At 36.9% G+C, this 21,371-nt stretch overlaps 3 protein-coding genes and 1 long non-coding RNA gene across 9 annotated transcripts in view; all 4 read right to left on the bottom strand.

Moving 5' to 3' along the window:
• LOC137389913 (microtubule-associated protein futsch-like) overlaps positions 1-612 on the bottom strand; it is a 34,743-nt gene extending 34,131 nt beyond the window's left edge. For 2 of the 6 annotated variants that reach the window (XM_068076091.1, XM_068076086.1), the window contains exon 1: positions 152-610. In XM_068076091.1, the coding sequence (XP_067932192.1) occupies positions 152-184 (33 nt within the window). In that variant the 5' untranslated portion in view covers positions 185-610. Of the gene's footprint in view, positions 1-151 lie in introns of all 6 variants that reach the window. The other 4 variants (XM_068076090.1, XM_068076092.1, XM_068076087.1 and 1 more) reach the window with 3 other exon arrangements.
• Positions 313-3,363, bottom strand: LOC137390755 (probable serine/threonine-protein kinase nek3). Its single transcript, XM_068077077.1, has 3 exons — positions 3,349-3,363; positions 533-1,957; positions 313-369 (listed from the first exon to the last, which is right to left on the bottom strand). Exons 1-3 carry the CDS (start codon positions 3,361-3,363, stop codon positions 313-315), a joined length of 1,497 nt encoding a protein of 498 aa, XP_067933178.1.
• A 6,284-nt stretch (positions 3,364-9,647) lies between these two features.
• LOC137391593 (uncharacterized) lies at positions 9,648-10,824 on the bottom strand. The gene is made up of 2 exons (XR_010978131.1): positions 10,394-10,824; positions 9,648-10,247 (listed from the first exon to the last, which is right to left on the bottom strand). It is a non-coding gene; the product is annotated as an uncharacterized lncRNA (long non-coding RNA).
• A 1,009-nt stretch (positions 10,825-11,833) lies between these two features.
• LOC137390756 (uncharacterized) lies at positions 11,834-16,889 on the bottom strand. The gene is made up of 3 exons (XM_068077078.1): positions 16,454-16,889; positions 12,986-13,233; positions 11,834-12,603 (listed from the first exon to the last, which is right to left on the bottom strand). The coding sequence occupies exons 1-3, from the start codon at positions 16,600-16,602 to the stop codon at positions 11,834-11,836; spliced, it is 1,167 nt and encodes a 388-aa protein (XP_067933179.1). The 5' UTR covers positions 16,603-16,889.
• Between the last annotated feature and the right edge of the window lie 4,482 nt (positions 16,890-21,371).

Raw genomic sequence — 21,371 nt, forward strand, 5'->3', positions numbered from 1 at the left:
CCAATCCGAAAGGTATAAGCATTTTTTTTAACTGTTTCACACAAATTTATCTCTCTAATGTTTCTGTAAACATCTGACTTCATATGCTATTCTCACAGACAGCGTTAATGACTTTTCAAACAGAACATCGTATGAACAATAAAGTCCTCACCTCCTTTAAGCGGTCCATCCAGGACGAAGCCATCGTATTTCTAACTGTTGGCACCTCCTGCTCGTATTCTGTTTCACGCTGCCTGTTAACTAGTTCAGTCTTCTCTTCTTCTATTTCAGGCGACTGAACCGTCACTGAGTCTCCAGTGACAGAGCCATCCCCTATATTACTGTCACGCTCTGGTTCATTTTCTCCGTTGGAATATTTCTCTGCGAGCGCTACAATTAAATTCTTTCCTCTGCTATTTGTCAAATTGCGTGACTCTTGGCAACCAGCGCTCGACTGCTCGGTATCTTCGCGAGGAAAATCAGAGAACAGAGGAGTAGTCGATGTACACGAAGGTAAAACACTGCCGTCAGATGCTTGACTCGTGTCTCCTACCCTGTTTAGACTGTCCTCGACTTCAGCTTCCTGCGCTCCTTTTAAACTTGTCAACTCGCTATCACTGTCCTTTGGACAATGAGCAGGCAAATTGTTTACTTGGTTGTTCTCGTCTAAATCAATGAATACCCTAGCCTCAACTAGTCTACTAGTCTCTCCACTATCGCTGCCATCCGACGAATTATTGTTTGAATAATTGTTTGTTCTTTTGTTCAAATTCTCGAAGATTATTGGCTGACTACTGCCACTGGCCGCAGGACTGTCATTTGCAATGTCATTAGTAGCCTGAACAGATGTTATCTCCTCTATCGGCTTCTCCTTTTCATCCGTATCAGCTATTGGACTTGTATTAGTTGGAATGTCTGCAGAAACTGCCTCTTTGGTATCCATTTCATCTGTATTTACCTCTGACCCCAGATGTGGCCCATTGCTATAAGATATAACTGCTGACAAAACTGGAGTCTCAATATTTACAAAATGAGCAGCATCAGTCTCTGCACTTCCTGAATCTGTTGCTGTCGCAATGCTGCCATTAGTCAATATGGTTGGTGAATTGAATTCAAAACTAATTAATGAGGAAGATGGCATAGGTAGCGACTTGGAAATATGTTCGCGGTCTGTCTCTAAGTTTTTTAACAGCTGGCTGCATTTGTCAGCTACATAAGTAATGGTCTCTTCTCTGTATTGCTGCGATGCTAAAACATCTTCTTTTTTCAGCACCTTTGGAGAAACACTACGAGTTCTAAATCCATCTTTTACAATTGGCTTAGCAGCTCTACCTCTTGTGGTAAAGCCTGAGGCCCTAGCAGATGGAATTTTACTTTTAGCCTTCATGTCTGGCTTGGGTTTAACAGCTGGTCCCTGTTTTTTGGGAGAAGTTACAGTGCTCTTTGCATTTGAGTTTGCCTTAGTGACAGAGGTGCTGTGGTTGAACACTTTCGGTGTTCTCGGCATTGCAGAAGTGCTCGCTGAAAATTGTTTAGCAGTATAGCCTTTTGGTTTGCTTGCAGTTGGAGGTGGAGTTTTCTTAGGGGAGGAAGTTGTTTTAGATAGAGGAGTTGTTTTCCCAGTGATCATTGTCTCTTTGGATTTAGATGTTATTTTTTTTGGGGAAGAATTAGTCTTCTTTGGAGAAGTAATTGGCCTTTTTGGTGAAGCTATTGGCTTCTTGGGTGATGCTGCAGGTTTTTTAACTACGGGGAGAGGTTTGTACTCTTTCTTTACGGGAGATGAGTCATGCCGTTCCGTGTCGTTAAACCGCAGAAAATAGCCAGTACCACCTTTTGAGTTGGATGAGCCAACAGCCAGAGAGTCATGAGGGCTGATTTGAGACATGCCAACAGTGGTAGAATTGAATTGCAATGGTTTTACAGGCTGCCTGCTGTCGGCAGCCATGGCTCCTTGAGGTGCTCTTGTATCAGCCTCCTATAATAAAAATATAGAACTCAGGTATAACTAACAGCAGGTGCATGCTTTTGGTTATCCATCAATAGCATTTAACTCATGTCTACAATAATGATCATAATATTAACAATAATAATAAGTGCCAGTAATTAGGAATTGAGTACAAAGCAAAAAAGAAAAGAAATTTTAAAGTGCAATTTATTTCACTCATTGCACCAGCAAAATTTACTTTTAAAAATTTGGCAATGCCCGATTAAACACTCTAGCCAACTCAAACATTGAGAGCCCAACAGAGCGTCGTCAAATAATAATAATAATAATAGTAATAGCGATTACTACAATATTTATAATAATGTATAGGCCTAATGATTATACATAATCAAAATACAAAACATTCTATGAAAGTCATTTTATATGAAAGTTATTTAACAGGATAGCATGAAGTTCAGCCATTCTTTGCAAAACACTCATCAGCACTCAGACAGCACAAGTGCTTTATGTGCAGTCGCTGCAAGTCTAGGAAGGTCAGCGTGTTTGACAGCCTTCTTCTGTAACTTTTATTGTTTAGACTACCGGAGGTGCAACTAGCTAAGTTATGATAGGAAGCTTCTACAGTTATAAAACTGTGCAACTTTAGCCTCCGTCAGTCATTTTCGCTTGATGAAATGCGTAAGCCAACTGCATACGAATTATATGGTCTTAAATGGCCTCGATGCCCGATGAAAATACTGCTTGTTGGAGCTAAGGCTAATAATTTAGACATTTTTGAGGCTGAGAGTTTGTGTCATAGATAAAATAAATTTTTATAAATAAAAGCCTAAAATGCTTGCAGACCACAATAGTGTGAACATATCACGCAATTGCACCCTGTGATCAAGGTCTTAGCATTCTTGAGGCTTGGAGGAAGTGTCACATATACTTTTATACAGTAGCCTATCCCAGATAGAACTCGTGGCTATGTTTGTTTGTCAAAACCAGACATATAACTGGGTTTTCAATCACATTTTTACTTCAGTGATTGTTAAAAAAACAGCATTTTGCCTAATTTCTAGAGGTAAAAAAGCTGAATTAATAGCTTCTTTTAAACTCAAGGAATTTTAAGATGAGACTAAAATCCATAACATATGATTAATATCAGAGATAAACTTGCTGATTATTGACGATTTAGAAGCATGAATATCTAACCCCATCTTAAAGCACAAGTGTCATATTTCATTACTTGTATATCTAAATAAATGTCATGAAGAAACCACTAGCAATCGAATTCCTCGCCGCTAATGTAAAAAAACAGACCATTAAAACGAAAATCATTACAAGATGTTTCAAGAGAATGATGCAATCCACGTGCAGAATCCTACTCAATTAGACAAATGGGCACATCAATAGATTGAGGTTTAACCCGCGGTGCATACCTGGGCTGTTTCCATGCATTAGAGGAGCCTGCGAGACTAATATCAACAAGAAATACATATTGTACTGTCTATAGTCATCTCGTACAGATTTGATTTGAGTTGATCTTAATCAATGATCTTGATCATTTGCACAAAGTCTCTCGCTGATCGCATGCACAAAATATGACGCTGAAATAGTTTGTTAAACGTATCAATAGGGTAATACAATTATATTGTCCCTCAACACCTGTGGCCCAGAGACTCTAGTTTGTGAGAATAGCCCTTCCAAAAACATTAATAGCTGGATTATCTGAAGGTTAACCAGAGCACTTAAAGGTCAACTTGAACTAGACCACAGATGATATTTTATTATAACACTAAGAACAACTCATCTGATAACAAGTTCAGCCCATACTAAAAATTTAAAAACACAGCTTATCACTAGCACAAAAATATTAAACAAAACTCCTTTTTTTCAACAGCTAGGTAAAAGTTCTTGCAGCTAAAACTTGGTCTGAGATGAAAATTTATCAATAGATTGTCTCTGCCAATTGTTTCACCGCTTTATATCCAAAATTTTGCCAAGTTAAAAAAACATGGGTGAAAAATTAAAATATAAATATTCAAGAAATGTTATAAGTGGGTACACTTATACATGTGACTATAATTTGTAAAGAGTTAACATTTTAACTGACAAATTTAAGACACAATTGTATCTAAAACACCAAGTGTAGTGATATTCTAGTATACACAAATTAGAGAGGAGTAACTGCAGAATGGGCTAAGAATATGGTTATGTGTGAGAGCATAGACAATGAAACAGGAAAAACATCTGTATAACCCATATATATATATATATATATATATATATATATATATATATATATATATATATATATATATATATATATATATATATATATATATATATATATATATATATATGTATATATATATGTATATATATATATATATATATATATATATATGTATATATATATATATAAATATATATATATATAAGATAGGTTTATATATCTATGGTATAACCACATGCTTTAACCTCAGCTTTCAAGTTATCTGTAACTGTAAAATTCATTTGTGTATGATGAACAGTGAACACTTCAGAAACTATGATTTTGTTCAGAAAAATAAGCGGGTGAAAATAGAATTAAGGTTATTTGTTACGGTATGCTATATTTTAATGAACTTTTCACTCAGCGTCATCGTGCTTCTGTAACCAACAAAAGGTTTCCGTTACCTTTTGCGACAGTAAGAATAACTATTTTACCATAAAAATGTCAGATTCATGAAACATTTATAAAATTTATTTCAAACTGTATAAAATTTAATATAAAATGTACAAGCAGTATGTCTCTGTCAAAGTTGTAATGTCAAAGTTGTAATGTAGCAGAATTTTTGCCTTCTGTATTGGCTATTGCAGAGTGCTGCTCATGCAAACAAATAAGCAAATAAAGCAAAACAATATTATGCCAATTTCTATGATGCTGTGATCCCTGACAGTGCAGTTGACTATAACATTATTCATTGAAGGATGGTGATATACTGCCTTTTATACAAGCATAAAACAGGGTACCAAGTTTTCAGAATTCAAGGACAAGTTGAGACTTTTTTGGAAATTGATGAAGAGTGTTCATTTTAACAAAACCTCACTCAAACTCACTAGTATCTTACATATCAGCTCTAACAAAACCTCACTCAAACTCACTGGTATCTTACATATCAGCTCTAACAAAACCTCACTCAAACTCACTAGTATCTAACATATCGGCTCTAACAAAACCTCACTCAAACTCACTGGTATCTTACATATCAGCTCTAACAAAACCTCACTCAAACTCACTAGTATCTAACATATCGGCTCTAACAAAACCTCACTCAAACTCACTGGTATCTTACATATCAGCTCTAACAAAACCTCACTCAAACTCACTGGTATCTTACATATCAGCTCTAACAAAACCTCACTCAAACTCACTAGTATCTAACATATCGGCTCTAACAAAACCTCACTCAAACTCACTGGTATCTTACATATCAGCTCTAACAAAACCTCACTCAAACTCACTGGTATCTTACATATCGGCTCTAACAAAACCTCACTCAAACTCACTGGTATCTTACATATCAGCTCTAACAAAACCTCACTCAAACTCACTGGTATCTTACATATCAGCTCTAACAAAACCTCACTCAAACTCACTGGTATCTTACATATCAGCTCTAACAAAACCTCACTCAAACTCACTGGTATCTTACATATCAGCTCTAACAAAACCTCACTCAAACTCACTGGTATCTTACATATCAGCTCTAACAAAACCTCACTCAAACTCACTAGTATCTAACATATCGGCTCTAACAAAACCTCACTCAAACTCACTGGTATCTTACATATCAGCTCTAAAGATAACATCTTACATTTCAAACTACATATGTTGGCATAATGAAAGTTTTATTTGCTGTTTTTATTACTCAGCAACTCAGCATATAGCAATTGCTATATATTTTGCTCTCATTTGCTATCAGCAACTCAGCATATAGCAATTGCTATAACTTTTGCTCTTATTTGCTATGAGCAACTCAGCATCAAAAACAAGCTACATTTCCCTTATCCTATTAAAACGTGGACGCCGATTTTTATGAGCCTTCAATCATGTTTAATATAATATATCATCTAAAACTAGCATATTTAGGAGCATTTTTATAATTTACTATTCAATCCCATCATTAGCTGAATCATAGTTTATAAAATCTTACAATAATTGATTGATATTATCAGAATCATTTAGTTCCAGTCGTAGAAAGATCATTCACGCGCTCAAACATTCATGTCAATGTCCCCTTATCCCATGATTACATCTTCGTAATTACGACCATCAAGTTATATCAGAGGTGAGACGAGTAATTTGTCTTATCGCATAGGATTTGTTGATGAAGCAAGAATGTAACGCGCTAACGCCGAAGGGTAAACATGCCGAGCATAGGAAAGATAGCGTCACTCATTTTGACAGCATGTGCATGACCTAAATAGCCACCTGCTCAATCTAATACTGTCACGCCTAAACTAGCGTTTACTTATAGGTTAACGATTTATAAACGCTATCAAGTCATACAGTTCTTTTTCAAAAATGATGTGTATGTGTATCGAACAATTAAAACATTTTTGTGGATCAAACTTTTTAGTTTAAACCTTAGGCTATTTATAAGATAAAATGAATACTAAAAGATAATTCATTAACCTTAAGTTATCTTCTATGGTGTACCTAACCAATCTGTCTATCTACAGCTCTCTATAACTATTGACTCGCTTACCAGAGTACTGAACGATTCACCTATCTCTTTACCGGCTTTCCTACAAACTTCTCTTCCTACCTAACTGCTAGTCAGGCTTACCTACTAACCTTACCTGCTAGCTAAGTCATGAACCTATTGGCAAATATGAAACTTTCCCAATACCTAATGACCCAAGTTAGAGTTTGTTAGAGTAAGGTTGCTTGTTATGACACGCGTGTCTCATACTAGCTGCCATCTAGCTATCTATATCTCCTAGTTGATACATATACTGTTTGATATTTCTGTTTTGTACTTGTTATACATAATTTACTCTCATAAGATACACCCTATATACATTTTGCCTAATATAATATCTACAGCTACCGTACACAGTGTACATTTATTGAACATGATAATATACATGTTCCAAGGTTGCGTAATAGAATATACCTAAATATATACCAGATAAAAGTATACATATATTAACAACTAGTATTTTTACCAGTATATACTATACAGTGTATACCATGCATGGATATATAGCATTACTATACCCACCACCTGATCATAGGCAGCTATCAACATACACAGCAATCATATCTATAGCATGCAGCTAGGGCAGTCTTGCGTTGGTTCCTTGAAGCAGCCCAAGCAGAGCCAACTTTATGAGGAACACTGGCTATCTCTATTTATAGACTGACTAGTTACTGTATGAACTACACAAACCTGATGCCTATGCTACTAAATTAGATAAAAGATATGAATCCTTCAAATCATTTTAGTACCTTGTTCCTTGTTATTCACTGGCTTCAGGTCCCCTGCTTACGTTTGTTTACTTTAATTGGCTAATTAAAGGACAACCCTCTAACTGTTTATGATCACCTTGTATTGCATTTCGATCTTAACTGAAAAGAATGTAGTAGTAATGTATGTTGTACTTACTTTCTACCTACTCAAATTGAGGCTGAGATATAATAAGTCGACGCTATTGCTACTCCTACTCCTACACATTTTTACTCCATTTTAATCTTAGCTAAGAATGTACTTTCATGTAGTAAGTTACTGACAATTTATGTTGTACTTACTTTCTTCTCACTCAAGGTGAGGCTGAGATATAACAAGTCCAAGCCAATGCCAGTAACTACCACATGCCTAGCTTGGCATACAGTAAACTGATAGATTCCTTGCGCGTTGCAAACAGGCAATCGTATTACATTATGCTATCGTATCATATTTACATAGCTAAACTGCTAGCAAAGAAATTCTTTTATTATAATACAGTCAGGTGGAAAAGATATTTGAAAAGCCTGATTGAAACAGCATTGAGCAGAGTTAGCTAGAGCTTAGACTAATAAATACTTAGAGCTGATTGGATTAATTAGTTACACCAATTTGTTTGTCTAGGGTCACACTCGCTGTGTAAAAATACTAATCCGTGGCTGTTCTCAAATATAAGTCCATTTCGCTAAACATAATATGCCAAAAAGACAAGTTCTGTATTTGGATCGCATTTCAGCTACGAAATAAGAGGTTATCTAAAATTAATGAAAACTTTGAATGAAAAACTAATCGAGATATGCATATGCATATACATACACATATATAATTTTATTGAACAGTCTGTAGTCATTTTTATAGAAAAAATGTTCTACAAATACCACAAAAAGTTTAAAAAAGGTATCCAAGAGAAGCTCTAGCATCTGCCTGTCCTGTCAGGTTAAAAAGACAGTTTAACACAGAAATATTTGAATGGTTTTTAACTATTTTCATATAAATCTTGACACCAAGCTTCGCAGGTTCTTGACAGTGTCATTTTATATGCTGCAGTGCCTAACCCTGATAAATTGACATGTTCCTCTAGTGCGCGGGTGTTTAGCTAATGGTGTCATACGTTAGACCTAGAAGCTCTAGAGGACAGACAAACATACCTAGTTCAGAGATATGTGAGCGCTGTTATATTATAAACTAATGGTCATTCAGTTACATTAAAACAGAAATATATAGAATATTTCTCAAGGGTAAAGGTTAAAGGTGATGATAATGGCTTCAGTAAAAGGTCAATTAATTGTTTGATTTACTGCCAATAGTTCATGCAACTGTTTTACACGTAATAAACATCTATGGCGTGACTATCCTACTCCTGTTCATCTCTGTAATAAAACTGCCATCGTAGGCAGCTTTTCTTAAAAGTCAACGGATAAACTGCAGCTGTCAATTTAATAGATGTCACTTTGTAAAAAGTAATTACCAGAATTGATGCAAAAGTGTTGGAACTAAGGCAAACTTTAGAATCTTCATATGCCTATACATATCTACTAACTTTAAACAATCATAAAAAAATTGTGTGAAAGTTATTGACAAATCAAAATAAGCAAATATTTACCGTAATCACTGTTACTATAATAAGAGCCGTGTGCGCTTATCGGTCCGTCCGGAAGCACGTTACTATAATAAGAGCTGTATGCGCTTATCGGTTCGTCCGGAGCACACATAAAGGGTTAGTAAAAATATTCCTCTCAGCAGGATTCGAACTCCCCGCTTGTTAGACAGACACTCTACAATCTGCACCAACCACCTTCACATGTATTGGAATGATTGTGCGTATAGTTATTACACCTGAGGATATCTCATGGCACCCGGACTGCCAGGATACTCATATATGTAATTAGTACTTGGTTTATCGATTCAATGTAGCAGATTCTCCTTAATGATAAACTAGTAGTTTATGCGATGTCTGGTAATGTAGCAAAAAGTATATTTATTTCATTTATTTGTATGTTAGTACTAAGTGCATTTGAGAGTTATTTATCTGCTTAATGCATATTAACGTTAATTGTTTTATATCATCTGATAAGGATCATCTGATAAGGTAAATTACCTTATTCTGAGCATTATAAATAGTGAGCTACTTTACACTAAGCAGTTGATGAGTTGTTTTTGGTTGCATTAGGTTGAACAAGGATAATATTTAGCTTTTTAAAAATAAAACCCCAGTTTACCGCCAGCAAGTTCAACATAGCTGATTAGACCTTTAGTCAGCATATGAAATTTATTATAAAGACTTCCAGATTTACCAACAATAAGTCATATTGCTCTAAACTGTACAAAGGTATCCAACATAAAATTGTAATTCAGCAAAAAATGTGATTGACAAAAAATGGAATAAATTAATATTATAGAATGAGAATGAAGTACAAGCACCATACGCATAACTTGAGTATGTGTCAGGCTATTCAATATGATATAAATTATATAAATGATCTATAAATGTTCAATTAGATTACACCCAGATGGTATATTCAATTTCAGACACGCAGTGACCTCGCTCTATCTCCCCAGAAAGGTCGTAATGTTGATAAATCCAATCCAAATCTGCTAGATTTGGTTTGCGACTCTGATATATGTTCTCATTCTCCATTGCGGAATGTGTCAATTCACGTCCAGCACCTGGTTTTTTGGTTTGAAGTATCTTTTTGGTGGCAGGTGATGCCTGATTAGTAGTAGCTGAGGATCCCTTGAGCACATTTGTCTGGTTTAGTAAACTAGGATCATCATACGGCGTTGCTGTCTCATTAAGATCGTCTAGTCTCCGCCTTTTGTTAGCAGGCTCCACAGGAACAAGTCTAAAAACCAGCTTAAAATTGATAACATATATCTATTACTGTCTGACCTAAAGATCTTATACAGTAATATTTTCTACAGAAGCGTTGTCAGTGAAAATCAAACAGGAAACCACATTGATGATGAACAATGGCATAAAGAACTTCACCTGCATCTCTTTCCATCACACACGATTTCCATTTCTGAAAGTTGAACCGTATCCTGTATAGACTTTTTATTCTTCATACAGAGTTGAGTTACTTTACTTGGGTGGGTTTGTACACCTCTAGAGCGTTTATACTGGTATATTAAAATATCTCGTGCAAGTGTGTCGGTAGGTAGTTTTTTGTACGAGCAGGAACTCCCCATGACAAGTTGATCTGCGCAGCTTCTAGCAATGACTGTTTTCCTTTCTAAAGCGCTTACTATATTTATAGATAACCATCTTGAGAAATGCTACTAATAGGGTTGACCTCTGCCTGATTCGGCGTGTTTACACAAACAAATAACAACAAGAAGCAATAATTACCATTCCCGTTATCATCAAGTACAATAGAATTCCCTAGTCATTCCTTGTGCGCAGTCGACTCTGTTTCTAAGGTTAGTGGCAACAAGTGTCGACCAATATTTTTTGTGTCTCCGTTTACATTCTATAGCAAGCTTGCAGACGCGCGGATTGTGATAGTGAATTGCCTACTCGGGTCACTGCGAGAGCACATGTAGGGCAAAAGGACTACAGCGCTGTTAATCTTCGGAGCTTGTAAACAAAGCTTGTAACAATAGCACATTTCTGGGGTTTAGGCCCCTATACATTGAGCTGACCAAAACACTTGGGTGCAGAATGCTATACTTTTAACTGTATTGAGTTCTGTCAAAATATCCAAAATGTTTTCATCTAGAATACCCAAAGCAGGTATTGATTTTAGCTGGAATATAACTAGTATAAATAAATTTGACAGGTGACAGGTGCTAGTAGGTGTTCGATGTATCAAAGAAATTACACTAGATATCTAGCCAAGCGATGTGGGTGGTAAAGAGGAAACACCCAACTCTAACTTGTTTTAGGCTAATATAATTCTTTGACAGAAAATCAAGTTAAATAAAGAAGATCAGAGCATTATTAGTCACTCCCAATGATGACGTTTGATGTTCCTTGTTGTTCAAAGACATGTCAACAATACATGTAGCTCGTGAGTGTTTATAAATGGAACACGATTACTGACATCATCATTATGAAGTCTGACTGAGTGACCGCGACTTGACTGGAGATGAGATGAGTGCGGTGACTCAGCACATTTGATGACTGTAAAACGGCTGTGAATGCATTTATGGAAATCACATATGTTTCAATATGACATTTCCTGTAGTAATACGATTTGATAAGATATTTCTATTGATGTATAGTTGTAGTTAACACAGAGAGCTTTGGCACCTATTTCTGGGTTTACAAAAATAGCATGATACCAAAACCAAGCAGCTCACCATTAAATAATACCTTCCCCCATTGACTCAATACAACCTTCACCCATACACATGGATGGTACAGCCTTACCCACAATCTTCACTCATAGACCCCTACAACCTTGACCTAAATGTCTGTAATCAAGAATCATTGTATTAATTTGGCATGCAGAATGGTTGAAACAAACTGTCTAGAAGTTACCTGAGAGAAGGAGTTTGTCGATAACTGTTTTTGCTCTGTTAGCAAGCTGCACGGCGTCCCTAGGAATATAGGACTCGCGTGTACAATACTACTTCTTCCTGTTTCTGCAGGTATGTCTGCTATGACTCGAGTAGCTTGCGGTAATGTGCTGGGAGGAATCTGTAAGGCGTCCTTTACCTCCTTGTCGTGATAGTCCTTCTCGCCAAGGAAACTGTCCACCTCGTTTTGCAGCGCCAGTGACTGATCCTCCTCAGATGAAATTGATGTTGATGGAGTCGTTGGAAGGTTACGCCGTCGTCCTAGCTGGTAGTCAACAACCAAAGGTGAGTCGATAAATATCTCGTCCTCCTCAGACTGCGGTGGTTTCTCTGTATCGTCAACTTCTTCGCTATACAAGCTGAATGCAGATCGCTTGCCGAGGTGATTTAAAACTTCAGCACTCTTTGATCTTTCATAACATGGACGGGAGTTGTTACAATTGCTATTGAAAGATTGAATGAATTCATTGACATCTGATGGCATGGATTTAGTCCTCGAATGTATGCGCTGTCCTTTATGTCTATTGCGATAGCGTGCAACTTTAGTATTTGTGTCATTGTCACTAGGCTCTGAGAACAAGGAGTCATTGATGCTAACAGATGAGAGAACCCTTCTAATTCTAGTGTGCAGCTGTTCCTTCGTCCTCTTGTGAGGCGCTCGAAACGTTAGGCTTGTATCTAAGCACACAATCAGTGTCAAACATTGATAACACAAGCCCTACATGACGAACTGCATATAACATAAAACGAAACCTCATTTGTCTTATCTTTGCGGTGTGAACGCTATCTTTGTCATCATAAGGTACTCTAGTCTCTTGATAAAACCAGTTGCAAAATTTGAATGTTGATAGGAAACAACAAGAAGACCATAAAAAGGGTGTGAGCGTTAGATTTTAATGATTAGGTAAAGGAAAAGCTATTGCTAGGTAACCAAGTCTGCGTTGTCATCGTGTGGCAAAAAGTAATGTTTTCTAGCACCTAACCGGTCATTACATCTCTTCTCGTCTGTCAAACTGATTGAGACATATTGATGAAAATTGTGAAAGGTTAACACGCTCACCTAAATTCTCTGCTGACGTAGTAGGCAAGTCAGCCATAGAAGTATCATCAAGTAGTCCAAGTGCTGCTCTGAGCTTGCGTCTGTACAATGAGTGACACTTGATGTCATCCATGTAGAGAGCGTCGGAGAGAATGCTAAAGGAAGGAGTACGCCGCCTCTTTGCTAGGTCCGTTTCTGATTTGCACCTGGTCTCCTCTCTCATTCTTTCTGATTCTCGTGAGGCAATGAAGTCTTTGGCCTCTCTAGCACTGCCAATTTGAGAAATAATGAGTTGTTACTATTAGGAGAGTACTTGTGCAGCCATTACTTGCAAGTACTAAGACAGCCTGTCAACGTTTTGTTCAGTCTTGTTCTCATGCAAAATTCATCTGTTCATAAACGCTCTCAGGCCTGTTGTACTCTATGACACTGCGATCAAATCTTTTCTCAAAAGAGTGGCATAAATATTTAGAAGTAATTGCGGCAAAGGAGCTGTATGCAGTGTCCTCATGGCTAAAAACATAGAATTAGAGAAGACAACTTCTATAATGACAATATTGAATGACACTGAATATCCAATGTCATTCAATATTGCTGTCATTTCAATGAAAATATAATACGGCAGTTGAAATAACGCTTCTATTTGTCTTAACCAAATTAATGGCACAACCACATTGCTACGATTATTTTGGTAACGACACATAGAAGCGCTATAATTGAAGTTGTCTTCTTTAAACCTATGTTCTTAGCTGCCTATTAGCCTAATAGGTATATGTGACTTTTGGGAATCTAAATGAAATCACAGGCTAATAGATTCAAAAATACTAGAACGCAGACTAATTTAATTAAGAGTCTGAAATTGACAACAACTATCATAATGGCTTTTCAATTTTCAACTTCTTTTGTTGCTAATTGGTTGGAGATGATGCCTCATTTGGTGAGTATAATAGCAAAAGTAAAATATTTATTACTCTGACAGTATGACTATTATCTTCTGCCAGTTGCATAGTGTACTGTACTTATATAGAATGCAAGTTCAATCTCCTACTGCCTTTGTATGACACAATCCAACATTACTGGCAGCTACACTGCTGCTTTAACACTCTTAATAGATCTAATTTCTCTTTGAATGGCATCAAGGGAAGCCATTGTGTAGGGTGCTGCAACGCTCTCCTCGATTGCGTGCAGAGCGAGTGCTAGATTGGTGTGTGAGCTGCGCTGACCCTAATTTGCAGGCTATAAACATGCAAACAATGCACATCTGCGATGATAATGTCATGATAGACACCCGTGAACCTAATATGGAAAACTGCATACAGATATTCTTACAAGTTTTCATTGATATGATTTCAGCATGTTTTGTGTGTGTTACAGTTGTTTTTGGTTTGAAGAAAATAATTTTAATGAATTTTACTGGAGGTCTGAACTACAAGTTTATCTTATAATTCATTTTATGTTACCTACAGCAAGTACCGTACTAAAATTTCCTTCTGCTCCTTCGTTAACAATTTTAAAAAGACCCCAGAGTTTTTAAAGAGTTATGTCATAACTTCATTGAAATTGTTTTTATTTATTTTAGAAGTTAATATTTCTATAGCAATATGATAATGTATATGTTCATGAAAAGCAAAATGTGTGTATTTAGAAGTGACTTTTAAGATTGCTTATTTAATATTTAAATAAAATACATCAGACTAACTATGCTACTTTAACTTAGCTGTGGCCTGAGGACCATAACAATAAAACAGTCATTGACTCCATAGTCTGCCACCGATGATGTGATAAACATAACAACATGTTTAAAACTAGAAAATTCAAACAAAGATCCAAAATTTAATTATAATATTTACATAAGACATATACATGATTGGATGTTTAATTTGCTAACACAGAATGAAAGCCGTTTAAAAGTGACAGTTTTGCATAAAAACAGTTTTAGCATTAGCAGAAGCTAATACACACACACGCACACACACGCACATGCACACACACACGCACGCGCACACGCACACACACACACACACACACGCGCACACACGCTCACACACACGCACACACACGCACGCACACACACGCGCGCACACACGCGCGCACACACGCGCGCACACACGCGCGCACACACGCACGCACACACGCGCGCACACACGCGCGCACACACACGCACACACACCCACACATACCCACACATGTGCACACACACACACACACGTGCACACACACACGTGCACACCTGTGCACACACCCTTTCGCACGCACACACACACACGTGCGCACACATACGCATGCATACATATACACGCATGCATATACACGCACAGACGCACGTGCACACGCACACACATATGCATGTATGCATGTATGCATGTATGCATGTATACACATACAACATGCATATACACACGCACACAAATACATACACAAGCGCATAAACAGATGATGTCTTCATGGTTGATACGCACCCATCCTTGTAGCATAATAATACTAACAAAGATGGTTTTAATATTTCTATCTCTTTGTAAAACATGCAGTCACTATTATTTTCACCAATTTTTTATGTACATTGATAAGTATTGTGAATCGCCACTACTGGTTTGAAATAAACACCTACACATTGTATATACTTTTTAAATTAACAAACATGTCAGAGATCTATCTTTCAACAAAAGCCTCACACAGTTTATGAATTCATCTTCATAGCAACAGGTCAACATGTACTGTATATGACTGAATAGAAAATAGCTTGAGATCTCTCATTCTGTATATCAAAGTATATTCTCCTCAGAATGCTAGTCAGTATTATTACATTACTATACTTGTGCTACAAACACACCGACAAATCTTGAATTATAGCACCCTTGCACTGCTTGCCAGTTTATAATCTGTACTATCGGGCTCATCTGGCCCAGTTAGCTTCCTTGGGATAATCTAACTTATGACATACATATTTGCACTGTTTATATAAAATAATATGTAATCAGAAATACAGATATTAAATATATTAAAGATACAGAAAAAGAGTGAGGTGCAATCGAATTAAAGGACTACCTATAAGGCTAACACACTAATCATGATCGCCAACCATGTAGAAACTCAATAACTGACAGTATCTGCTAACAGTGTAAGTATCAGTACTATCATACAAACAGTATCAGTACTATCAGACTAACAGTATCAGTACTACCAGACTAACAGTAACAGTACTATCAGAATAACAGTATCAGTACTATTAGCCTAACAGTAACAGTACTATCTGACTAACAGTATCAGTACTATCAGACTAACAGTATCAGTACTATCAGATTAACAGTATCAGTACTACCAGACTAACAGTAACAGTACCATCAGAATAACAGTATCAGTACTATTAGCCTAACAGTAACAGTACTATCTGACTAACAGTATCAGTACTATCGAACTAACAATATCTAGATGTTAACTGTCATCACAAAAACTTTATCCTATAAGTTTGTAAGTGTACATCAGACTTACCTGTGAATGATATTAGGATCATGGGATGGAGTCCAGTCATCGAAATCTCCTAAGAAGTCTAGTGGGGAGGGACAGAAGTTCTCTGCATCAGAACCATCTAGAGACTCAGGAGGCAATGACTCCGCATCAAGGTCTGAATTTAGACCCATGTCGATATTCGCTTTACCGGTTGCATAGTCAAAGAATGAGTCGGAAGAGGAAGTTACGCTCAAATCTTTTTGAAGGCTGCCTATCTGGAATTCACTCGAAGGCGCATCAAATATGTCATATTCAGAGGTACACCTGTGAAAAGGTTGATGATCTCATAAACCACTTGGGGACTTTTACATCAAAGGTTGTTTTCTTATACTGATTTACTTGATCAAGTATAAATTTTATTTTGACAGATTAAAATTGTGTTGTTTTGGCAATGTTCATACATTAGTAAAGGTGAGTAATATAATCCTATTGACTTACTACCATTACTGTGGTATCATGAGTTTGAATCCTTTGATCTCAAGCGATTCACAAAGTAGGTCAATTTTTACATGGAGCGCCCAAGCGACTTTAGGAGTTTTCTATACAATGCAGCTTCATACCATAAAGCCACAGTTTATGAGCTATTATCTTGAGACGGGTTTTCTACTTGAATAAAAGGTGAAATAGAATTACTATTTTTACGATTGGTTACACATTCCACAGACATCAGGCAAGAACCTTCGCAAATTCTTTTAAATGTTTATCATTTTATACCAGGCTGATGGGTTAAGTTAGGTATGAGTATTGTTCAAGTATTCAGAAAAAAATATATAATTTATATTTTTTGAACCTTTATACCCCTATAGGGCCTATCTCTATAACTTATGTGTTATTCAACTTCTTGTTTCAATTTTGAGTTCTCTTCTGAGCTACAAACAAAGTTACATACATGTAATGTATTCAGCGGTCTCAGCCCTCAAATTGATTGAGATTTTTAATATTTCATTTCTACATAATGTTTAACAAAGAAAATTATAGCGAGTGTTGATAAAGTATTTTTAAAGAGATAATGTTGAATTTACAACTTGATAAACAAATCTTTGGTATTTTTTTCTTTTTACTGCCAATCCATATACGAATTTTTTTACACAGTCATCTAATTGATTCAAAGTTGTAATGTTTTGCAAAATTATGTCGAGTGCTCCCCAAGTATTCTAAAAAGGAGTTCAGTTTTCAAATTATATTAATAGATTTTCGACTGAATCACTTTTATTTTTTATTCTAAAAATATATTGTAAAAATATTTCAAAGGCAATAACCGTTTACATTGAGTTTTCACTAAAGTAGAGTATGATAATGTCAATCCCTGGACACACTCGGCATATGCAGCTGAATAAAATAGCTCAATGGAAAGAGGAGATCTTCAGCTGTATATTAGTCAAAATAAGCTGCCTTATGAGCTAAGAAGCAGCACTGGAGCAGAGGAGCAGTCGCACTGCTTTGCTTTTTTTACATAGAGCTCTTACAATCTAGCAGGTGACTCACTCATGGAGCATTAAAAAAAATCTTTCCTCTCATATGGTGCGCTGCAATCTGAGTCACCTCTGGGTTGTTTCATAACAACAGTTTAAGCTGCTAAAATGGGTTTGGTACCGAGTCGCTATAAAACTGGTACCCAGCTTATAGTACTGGTACACTTATAGATTAAGTTAAGTTATAATCAAACAAACTCTACATAGACCAACAATGTTTCTTATATATTCTTTTCTGTTTTATATCCTATTTGCTTTTTAACAAAAATAGCCTCTCTGATGTCAAGTTTCCTCGAGATATAGCATTTGTATCAAATAGAATGAATGTCAGATATGCGTGAAGAAAGTAGTATTTGTTATTTTGCTGACGTGAAAACAATGCTCACACCTCACAAATACCAAACAGAGTTAAATACAAACTGGTAACTCATCTTCTGCTAGAACATAATGTGATGAGCAGAGAACTATTTTAAAACAGTTTGATAACATCTTGCCTTTCGCCTGACAGAGTAGAGCAGAAAAGGTAGTTAACATTTCATTAGCAAATGCTTTAATAGTTACATGTAGTTATCAACAGAACAATAGTTATGGATAAACAGGTAACTTTTATGGTTGTACTAACTGTATGAGCCTCTGAACTTAATTAACAAAACATACTCTGTTACAGCTGACAATAGATTGAAAAACGTAAGAATTGAATTTGACAACTAACTTCTGGTTCAAACGGCTTATGGGGGTTTATGTTAAGAACAGGTAGCAGATATCGGCTATATTTGCATGCCTGTGTGTGCGAGCACACACACAAACACACATGTGTGTTTGTGTGTGTGTCCGCAAGCACGTGTGTGCGAGTGCATGCTTTAGGGTTGACTGCCATTTAGTCCGCGCATGATAGAGTAACTTTATGGTCTTCAAACAAGGCATGCTTAAATATTCTACGCAGATTCAGCTGATTTGAATAGTAACAACCATAAAGCGATCCCACTTTTTCTGCTCCCTTTTTCTCTTCTGTAATGGATAATTGGAAACTGGCAATATATAACTTTCGCTGTTGAAGTTGATGCCGTAAAATAGTTGAAAGATACACAGATAAGTAACTTTAGTTTGCAAATATCTGAGATACTGATCGTGATCATGTAGGAGCATTTCCTTTTACTGTCGCTCACCAACACATGATCCATTCAGCATACTGTTACCACCAAACAACCAGACATTACTAGAATCATACTTCTGGAAGCATTTAACTACCTACCTTCGCTGTATCTCATACTCAAAGTATTTATCCTCCCTCTTCAGATCGTCCAAACAATCTGCGCTTTGCGTGTACTCAGCTTTGGGAAGAGGTGTGATGAAATGCGTGGCAAAAAAAAATTCATCTTCTGAATCATTTGGAAGATCTGATTTGGTGATATTCATGTCATCAGACGCGTCGCTGTCATCTGACACAGGAAGCTGCTCTACACTAATAACTTTTCGAGCGTAATATATCCCATCACCTGCAACTGTCTGTCGACGGTCTCTGTCAAACCTCTGATGTCTCTTACGACTAGTTCTTTGCTTGTTAAATGTGTTGAACTGTTCAGTAACATTCGAGTCACCGATGGACTGGTGTTGATCGACCACAGCATTATAGGCAAGCTGAGAATCAGAAAGAAGTAATGACTTTGGCACTTGTATGTCGGTATCTGTACGTCGTCTCATATTGTCTGTATCTTTGGGTCCATAATACAATGATCGCTTGGGAATCTTCTGTTCCAACGATGAACCAATTTCGTTACTGTCATCTCGGATGAATTTCCAACTATTTCCTGTCTCGTCGATGTCCATAGCTGCCAATCCTTGCTGTTGACTGAGGACAAGAATGTACTCAGTAACATTAGCCCCGTAGATGTCACTGATAAGCTAATATGTGCCTCATCTCTGCCCTAATTTTCAATTGAACATGGCGAAAATCGAGTATGAGTGTGTGGGTTAACCACTGAACATCAGAATGTAAATAAAGGGTCAATAAAGGCTTTAGCATCCATAAGAATTGCGCTATTGTTCCTTCATTGACCAAGAGTTGAAAGGAGTCTGAAGAGCAGTTGTCGCTAGACTTCTTTTAGATATTGAATTAACATTTCTTCAAGCTAATCATTTCACTGTATCTGAGAAGTGACACATACTTTTCTTTTGAAATTGTGCACACCCAAGAGTAGATTTTTATAGTTTTAATTCAAAGCAATATGGCTTTTATGATTGGCATGTTTTTAAAGGTGTGTTCTATATTTTGGGAAATTTTAGAGGGGAGATGACTACCATATTTTTCCATAATGATTTGTAATGGAATTGTAATTGATGTTATAATTTAATGTAGTTATAAAGTTATCGCTGAGCTGACGGCAACAGTGAATGCTGCATTGTATTATTTAGTAACAACGGAAATAAAAGTATTGTCCATGAAATCAATTTTTGCACAAACAACCCGAATTACCACATGAACAGCAAATAATGACGTACATTTTTCTTACTGCTCCCTGATATACATTGAACAACTGTTCTAAAATGATCAGTTGCTAGTAACAATACATATATAGAGTTATACTACCTGATCAGTTGATAGTAATAATACATATGTACAGTGGTGTGCATAAACTTGGAATCACATTGTTTTGTTCACTCTATATCGAATGGATCTTCCATTTGCTTTCTATTTTCCCGCCAATTATGATGCCATGCTAGATATTATATATCAATCTGATCAGCAGAAGATGTGCTTTCAAACAATGCACACTAGTCTACACAGCAATCAAGACTTGGACCTCCAATGGCAGTCTTAAACCCACCTACTCTGCTGGACGACCCAAGAAGACGACTATCCGTGAAGATCGGTACCTGGTACGAAGATCCCTCGCTGACAGACATCTGAACAGTACTCAACTTTGTAAGGAGATCAAGGACAACAGAGATATTGAGATTCACCCCAGTACAGTGCGAAGAAGACTGCTTGCAAATGGTTTGAAAGGCTGCAAGGCAAGGCGCAAGCCCTTAGTTTCTGAGAAACAGCGAAAGCGTCGTCTAGAGTGGGCTAAAGATAAACGGTTCTGGACAACAGCCCAATGGCAAAGGGTCTTGTTCAGTGATGAGTCAACATTTACCATCCAAAACCACTCTGGAAATTGTTCTGTGAGGAGACGACCTGGAGAGGAGTACAGCCCGGCTTGTACGCTACCAACCATCAAGCACCCTACTGGAGTCATGGTATGGGGTTGCATGACAGCTTTTGGTGTGGGAAGACTTTCCATTTGTGAAGGCATGATGAATGGAAACAAATACATCAAGACCATGGAAGATGTCATGCTTCCAAGTGCTCGGAGCCTGTTCACCAGCAACGACCAACCCTGGTACTACCAGGATGACAATGCACCCTGCCAAGAGAGTCAAGGAGT

This window comes from Watersipora subatra, chromosome 3 (assembly GCF_963576615.1).
Source record: "Watersipora subatra chromosome 3, tzWatSuba1.1, whole genome shotgun sequence".
NCBI classification, from domain to species: domain Eukaryota; kingdom Metazoa; phylum Bryozoa; class Gymnolaemata; order Cheilostomatida; family Watersiporidae; genus Watersipora; species Watersipora subatra.